This window comes from Brienomyrus brachyistius, chromosome 6, assembly GCF_023856365.1.
Source record: "Brienomyrus brachyistius isolate T26 chromosome 6, BBRACH_0.4, whole genome shotgun sequence".
Classification (NCBI taxonomy): Eukaryota; Metazoa; Chordata; class Actinopteri; order Osteoglossiformes; family Mormyridae; genus Brienomyrus; species Brienomyrus brachyistius.
The window spans coordinates 20,798,153-20,806,400 of record NC_064538.1 but is presented as its reverse complement, the minus strand read 5'-3'; the positions used below and the strand labels follow the sequence as shown (position 1 = coordinate 20,806,400).

The following is an 8,248-nucleotide window of genomic DNA, read 5'->3' as shown; positions in this document are numbered from 1 at the left end:
GAAACCCATTTCTTGCTCATACAAACACCCAAATATCACAAAAAAATTATAATGTCTATTAAGGTGACAAAATGCTGATGCCGAGAACAATGTATTGTCACTTTTCTGGGGGGTCCGTTTTAACCGAATTAGGCACCTCACTGGAAATTTTTGGTGGAGATTAAAACGTTAAAACATAAAGCGTCGTTGCTTGACCTGAGAAGCTGAATCGCAGCAATGTAGTTTTCCCTAGATATTCAACAATTACTATCGCCATACAGATCCTTATTTCATGTAAAAACGGATATATCGTCGAGCCTGGATTTTCCTCTAATTGCTGTTCAACTGACCAGGGCGCCGCAGTGTTTATTTCCAATATATTTTCATGCATAAAAATATATATTTGATGTCGCATTAAAATTTCATCTTGGGTTTGGAAAGCTAAAGGCAGAGGCCGAGAGGGAGAAATAAAAGAGACATGTGCAGGCTTTTGGTAATGAAGCAGTTGGTCGCGTAATCTCTGCTAAGGAACAGCTCAATGTGCTGTCAGCCGTTTGCTGCCTCAGCAAAGCAGAGAGCGGCGGCCGGGCGCGTTTCTCCGCCGGTAAATCGGCTTCCCTCCGACTGCGGCTCTGCCGTAAGGGATCGGACACGGCGTCACTCATTCCACCGGGGGGCCCGGCATCCACCGGCGCTGGAGGTCGTAATAACTAAGGGTCTGAATATAAAACCCCGGGACAGGACACCACCTCTTCCTACAGGCTGAACGCAGAATGAAGCCTGAGAGCAGAGAAAGACAAATCCATTGTGAGAAGCGTGCGCCATGCATTTGTTTTCTCCACGCATAAACCGCTAAATATGATTGCTGTTGAGCTGCATTTAATTTTCAGTCCCTCCGGAAAGTCAGCAATTGCTCTACTTATGTACTTGAAGCAGTAACAGCATGGTCTCACGCTGCCATCTTTTAATTGACATGGGCAGATGCAGGTCTGTTTTGTGGACTTTTGACACTAATTTATGTTTTCATAGCTGAAAAATATTCATGCAAAAACTACGTGACCAAGTTTTCTAGGAAATATTAATATTTAAAATATAATTCAAAATGCCTTGTGTTGATCTCAGCACTACTTCGTGTTTTCCCAGTCTTAATGCCGTTTGTGTGTAACACACATATTTTCCAACACAACCTTGGAAGAATTCACCCAAACCTAATAGAATGGAAAGTACAGTTAAGCGCTATTAAACTGCGCTGCAATGGCTCCGCCTACAGCCTATAGTGAAAACTGCCGCGACAAAAGAAAATTGCCAGACTGTAAGTTCAATGTATTTAAATATTTCTCTATAAACAGTAGTGAAAAGACTAATTAACGTCCATTTATTTATTCCAGCATTTATCTGATTATTTTGTGAAATGGTTACTAAGGTTACTGAAATTATATATAATAAACACAATGGTGTTGGTATAATAAAAACAATTTAATTACTTGCTAATAAGTGCAGAATAATTTTGTGAAAATCCTGGCTAAAAAGCGTTCCTTATTAAAGCATTCCCTACTCCTGCTCACGTGTAAATTTCAGAAACGAGCATGTTATCGTGCGTAATAAACAAAACCACTTTTTGTGTGTAAATAAAAAGCAAGTCTGTATTTCTTTGTTGTTGTTGTTGTTGTTATTAGTGTAGCATTTATCTAGATTTCTGATTCATTGATCTTACATAAGTGTCCACGCATCCAGCGTACCCGAAACGCACGCCTGACACCCCGACGACATACCCAGCTGCACGAGTGCATCATTCATGCGTCGCTAACAGTTTGCCGTAAAGCACCCAGCAGCTGTCGTAAAAATGGACGTACGGCAGCAGGGACCTAGATGCCGCTTTAGGAAGATAGATTACTAATAGCTAGTTAGCTAGCTTGCTACTTGTAAATAAACTCGGCCAAATTAATAATGTGTTAAAGCAACCATAACTGTAAGCCGCACAACGTACTCATTCTAAATGTCCCGTAAATAACACGACATTCAGGAGCGTTTATTCTGGCTTGTTCAGGCTACGCGATTAGTATCGTTAGTTGATTAAGTGGCTAGCTTAAGTACTGATACTTTGGCTAGTTACATGGCATCGTTCAACGGAGACGGTAAGGTGTCCACCAGCTGTCTGGGTCTTTTAAAACCGGATATCTGTTGGCTCTGTTTGAGGACTAAACACGCAGTTAACTGTACACATAACTATGTGTGTTCAAAAGTCAGGTGAAACTTATTTTATTTTTCGTAGAATAAAGCGGTGTGATTTCGTGCTGCACATTTGAGCCCAAGGTACGCTACTGTTAAAATTGCATTCGGAAAGGATTTCAGGTGCATTGCTACAGTATTGCAGTCGGGCTGCATCTTTATTTGGTTATTGGTAAGCATCTAACGATAGCTGCCTGTCAGTCATTAGTTCCCTTGTGTAGGTAGGTATAGTTTATCATTTTTGCATCCCTCAAAATGTGGAGCCAGCACAAATAGTAGCCTTTCGACTAGTTTACTGTTCAATCATGTCTTCATTTACTTGGAGGTAGACATTAAACTCAGTGCTGGGAAGCTATGAATTACTTTAAATTGTAAAGGGGAGAAAAAGTTTTTGCTAGGTAAACATTAAGTATTAAGGAGAGCTCTTTACGTTTTTCACCCAATTTTATGCTCCCTCTTTATGGCAGTAGTTTCTGGGGGGAGCCAGGTACTGGTGGAGGTCAGTCCCGATATTCACATCTGTGGCGTTTGCAAGCAGCAGTACAACAATTTTGAGGTGTTTCTCGCCCACAAACAAAATGGCTGCCACATTCCCTCGTCTGACACGTCTGCCACATCAGCTGTTCCTACCGTCACAGGTGAGACAAGTGACAACAGTACTGTGCTGAAGCTTTGTGTCCTTACATGGAGATGTCTTAAACCTGTGTCTGACTTTTAGATGACTTCTAAGGGAAAGACTTGCAGATCATGACCTCATAGTGAATGCATACCTCTGAGGAATTTGGGAACAGTTGAACTTGTCAGTTTCTCTTTTTCATTAGTGCTTGGTATGATCATTTCTGTCCTTATGATTCTTGCCACATGCATCTATAGTGTCGAAACCTTTTTTGCGTTCCTAGTAAACCTTGTGTTGTCCTAGCATTTGTCTGGTAAATATACACCAGCATTCCAGGTATGTCCTGGTTTTTTGAGCTGGTGGGAGATATTTTGCATATAGATCGTAAAAAGAAAGCTTGCTTTGTGTCTGCTCTACTCAGGAGTGTCTGAAGTTTGGCCTGGGCAGTGTGATCTACGATGTATGTGTAGATGCACCTTGAATGCGTGAATTTAAAAGCATCCATTTCGTAATAAATTACCGTGCAAAAATTCTGAGATGAATATAGATATTTGGAAATAAATGCAGCAGGTATGATATTAAAAGGCAGAGCGCACATCTGGATAATCAGGTGTGAAAATATTTGCACAGTAGTCAGAAAGTTCCTCCTTGAGTAGTCAGGAGCGGGATCACGTGTCTTGTTGTTTTGGTGTTAATGGCAGCTTTTGGATATTGGGGTCAAAGGTTTACATATAATATTTTTATTTTGCAGTACTTGTGTGATTTGTGTACCCCCAACTCCACCCCCCCCCCCCCCCCCAACACACACACACACACACACATTTTACTGTGCAGGAACGATCAGCAAATTTACCTGCAAGATCCAAGTAATCCAAATATTGGACTATCAATGCTTTTGAAAATACCGTCTGATTGACATGTATAGTAGTATAATATCTGTATGACTATTTAAAAAAAAATTAGATACCGCCCAAGCCCTGTTCTGTTAAATCAACATCTCGGGAGAACCTGGAAACCTTTAAAAGCTGTTTTTTCTTTCTTTTTTCAAAAGAAAAAAAGACATTTTAATTGTCTTGGTTGGAATAGATTCCGGCGCGGAGTTTGTTTTTGAGGAGACCTACCAGGCCTGCGTGGCAAGGGGCGTCAAAAAGACGCAAACCAAAGCACCGAAGATGCCGGTGAAAAAATTAAAACCTGCGCTGACTGCAAAGAGACGTAGCTGCTGCTTCACAGGTGGGCATTTCTCTGTGTTATCTCATTTATTGGAGGGTCCTGTAATCTGGTGCTAATCACAGCCAATTGGCCCCGTCCTGGCTTGTGCATTTTACTAGCATTTACATTATTCTACCCATCTTCTACACAGGCCCGATTGGCTCCAGTCGAGCACCAAGTGTAAATTACTTCTTATTTTTTTATTGCGATTGAAATGACAGGGAAGGTATGAACATCTGGGCCTGAACTATGAGACATTTAGTTTCGCTCGTTCTTGACGTTAAATGCTTTTCAAAGCACAGGTTCCCTTAGACTTCATCCAGGCATCAATGAAGATGTCAGACTTTCTTTTAATGCACGGTTTAACTGACCTGAGTATTCTTACGTTCAGGCTGTTCCTTCAAAACACAGTATGGTCAGAAGGACATGGAGCGACATCTCAAAACTCACACGGGTAGGAACCGACAGCGTTTAACTTTCCTTTAGCATTGTATTTGTGGATGATAATTACGGTCTTATCCCTCTTCTTTTTCAAAATGGATATTGTATAGCTCTTACACTTGTACCAGAGCATTCATTGGAAACTCAGCCTAGCTATACTTATGCCTAGTCAAGTCCTTGACAGCATGGATGTTTGTAATGTGCTAAGTCTCATTTTTAGATCGCTTTCGACAAAAGCTTCTGCTAAATACATTGAACATGCAGTAATGTAAGTGTAGTCCCTGAATTCCACAGTGTCCGGCCTACAAAGACACAATTTAGAGAGGGTTTCCCAGCTGTGCATAAGGTTACGGAGGAGCTTTGCATGCCACACACTGGGGCTGCTCATGTCCTCTGCAAGCCCTCTCGGTGCTTTCAGCCTTAGTTAGCGGTTTCCATGGTATCCTGCTGATGGCGGATCATGCTGGGGACAGGCTGTTTCAGCAGTGGCGTTTTCTGCAATGTTACCACTACCATGTTAACCACTAGGGGGCACACGTAAGCCTTAATACTTTAGGTTAATAAAAACTGTGTTAAGCATTTTAATGTACCTAAAGTTAGCATCAACATATTTGTCTGTGGATTTGTTTGTACATGATTGCAGCATTTTTTACTGGGAGTATAAATAGATGATGATAATGGCTAAAAGATAGGGAAAGTCAGAGATTAACTAACTATAGGAATAATTGAAGCTTACTGTAGGTCTTGTCTTTTTAGATAATGATTGATAATTTGTGTTGTCCGTTTTGTGTTCTTGATTTGTTTTTTGTCATCCTCTGTTCATTCCTCTGTTTTTGTTTTGTGCGTTCGCTTTGCCCGTTCGTTCGCTTCGTCCATTCGTCCGCTTTGCCCATTTGTTCTTTGCCTGTTTGTTCGCTTTGCCGATTCCCTTGGCTTACCTGTTTGTATGCCGGACCATTCGTTCATTTGTACCCTTTTGTGTTTTGTGCCCCCATGCCTGCAGGCGAGAAGCCGTTCGAGTGCGAGGTGTGTCACAAGCGCTTCAGCCGGCGGGACAAGCTCAACATGCACAGCCGCTCGCATACGGGCGAGAAGCCGCACAAGTGCAAGTACTGCGCCTACGCTGCCGCCGACAGCAGCAGCCTGAAGAAGCACCTGCGCATCCACTACGACGAGCGGCCTTTCAAGTGCCAGATCTGTCCGTACGCCAGCCGCAACTCCAGTCAGCTCACCGTGCACCTACGCTCGCACACCGGTCAGTCCGCCACCGATCCCCGAGGCTTCAGGTAGAACAGGGTAATAGTTCAGACTCGACTTTGAACATGGGATCCACTGGGGACAAGGGAAGGAGGCGTGTGGCTCAGTCGGTTATGATGCTGTACCAGTGATCGGAAGGTCATCAGTTCAAATCCCAGTTGGTACCAATGGCCATAAATTATGGGGGGGTAGTAACCCCCCTAATAATCAAAACCAACTAATACACCCCCCCTCCCCCCCAATAATCATGTCTTCCCATAAATGGGTGGAGACCTCAACCCCCATAATGTTCAAGCCAACTATTGGGACATGAGCAAGACCCATAACCCCATAGTTGCTCCGGGGACCTTGATTTCTCTTAAAAATATGTCTACTAAATACATTAAATGGAATGTAAAAGGCGGATGTCTTTCTTCCCTACACTCATTTTCTGGAGTCTTTGTCTGTTAATGTTTGGTGGCGACAGGCGATGCCCCTTTCCAGTGCCACCAGTGTGAGGCCAAGTTCAAGATCAACTCGGACCTGAAGAGGCACATCCGCATCCACTCGGGCGAGAAGCCGTACCAGTGCGAGTTCTGCGATTACCGCTGTGCCATGAAGGGCAACCTCAAGTCGCACGTGCAGATCCGGCACAGCACAGCCGACTCCTTCCGCTGCGGCCAGTGTGACTTCCACTGCGGCAGCAAGATGGCGCTGCGGCAACACTCGCGCGAGCATCAGCCCGCGCAGCCCATTAAGTGCGGCAAGTGCAGCTACTCCTGCTCCAGCAAGGGAGCGCTCAAGATTCACGAGCGCATCCACTCGGAGGAGCGGCCCTTCAAATGCGATGCGTGCGGCTTCGCTACCAAGCAGCGCAGCAACCTTGTCATCCACCGCAAGAAGTTCCACTCCGAGGGGGCTGAAAAGGGTGGGGGCGGGGCAGGCAAGGCGACCCGCGGCGAGGAGGCTCCCAAGCCCATCAGCTCACGCTACCCGCGCCCGCCTGGACGCTGCCCGGGCGTTCTGCTGCGATGTCTGCGGCGCCTCCTTTGTGCGGGAGGATTCACTGCGCAGCCACCGCAAGCAGCACCGCGACTCGCAGCTCTCCCTTCTGCAGGCCACCGATCCCGGCCGCCCCACGGACCCCAGGGCCCTGCAGCCCCCCCAGTTGTCCGCCTACATTGTGGGCCACCCGCTGGCCCAGGACGGCACCTTTGTGCCGGCCACTGTGGATGTACCGCGGGCCAAAGGCAGCCCCGTGGTGCTGAGCCCCACTGGGCCGGACATGGTGGTGCAGGCACCCATGATACAGCAGGTTAGCTTGCTGACGCCCGTCCAGCACGTCCTGCCGCACGCTGAGGTCGGCGAGACCCTGGAATCCCAGGCGGTGCTGCTCACCCACCTAGGCCCCGGGCCCGGGGACCCGCTCCACCAGGCCCTCCTGCAGAGCGCCGCCGTCAGTGGGCACGACTCGGCCAGCACCCAGGCCTTCATCACAGCCTGCTCCGACCTGGATGGCCTCAATGCTCTCATCCAGGAGGGAGGCACTGAGGTGACGGTGGTGACTGAGGGGAACGCCGGCGTAGGCGTGTCTTCCTCTGTCGCCGCATCGACTGCCTCCCAGGATCTGACCAAGCCGGTCCCCGATGACTCTGCCCCCGGTGCAGACGCCGGCCTCGTGGTTCCCAACCTGAGCATCAGCTCGCAGGGCGTCATCATCCACAGCCTACCTCTGGTCGTCTCCGCTCCCCCGCAGGTGTCGCCGCAGGGCATGTACCCAGACGCACACGCGCTGGACATCACCATCGAGAAGTGAATCACCGGCCTGAGCACATCCGACTGGCCTGTACATGCCAGCTGCCAACTGAGAGATATTTATTTTCAGAAGCTGCTCGCTGTCCGTCTAAGGAGGAGACGTGGGATCCCAGCGTCACAGACACTCACAGGCTGGGGGTCTCGCGTTCGGAGGACTGAAACACAGATAGGATGGTTATTTTTTCAGAACTAGTAGACTTTGGGATTTTGCTCCCACCGCCGTTGGGATCGCAGAATCGGAAAAGTTTTCTGTCAGAAATGCAGACTCTGTGGTTTACCGCTGGCAGTTTCCCCGTCTGTCCATATTTCTGTCTAACAACACGTCCCACACTGAACACACTGAAACCTAGTAGCTGCTGCATTTGATCATTCCGCAAGGCTTCCAGTGACACAAAATCAGACCCGTTAAATGTGGACTGTTTTCAGGTTGGTCAGAAAAGGCAAATAAAGCTTAATTTCTTTGGTTAATTAGACTTTTCTTTCCTGTTGATTGTGGGTTACGGTGAGGGCCTGAATCACTGTGTGAGATCAAAACAAGCTTTGGTGGCTTTGAAGGTAAGTGAGCCTCATAGAGGGTTAATCAGTCGCCATTTCTCGTCCTCCTCGTTGTCGTTCAGCTTGCAGTGTGGTCCGCATTGTCATTGTGCTGTTGATTCCTGTCGTTTTTGTTTTAATTGCCATCTTCTGAAGTTGTGGTGAGGTACAAGGTTGTAGGCTGGT

At 46.8% G+C, this 8,248-nt stretch overlaps 1 protein-coding gene across 1 annotated transcript; it reads left to right on the top strand.

The window, feature by feature from the left end:
* Nucleotides 1-1,780: 1,780 nt before the first annotated feature.
* Nucleotides 1,781-7,996, top strand: zfp64 (zinc finger protein 64 homolog (mouse)). The gene is given in 7 exon segments (XM_049018424.1): nucleotides 1,781-2,114; nucleotides 2,676-2,846; nucleotides 3,911-4,057; nucleotides 4,428-4,490; nucleotides 5,481-5,732; nucleotides 6,201-6,706; nucleotides 6,708-7,996. Coding segments are annotated over 7 exon segments (1,983 nt in total). The 5' UTR covers nucleotides 1,781-2,092; the 3' UTR covers nucleotides 7,530-7,996.
* The last annotated feature ends 252 nt before the right edge of the window (nucleotides 7,997-8,248 follow it).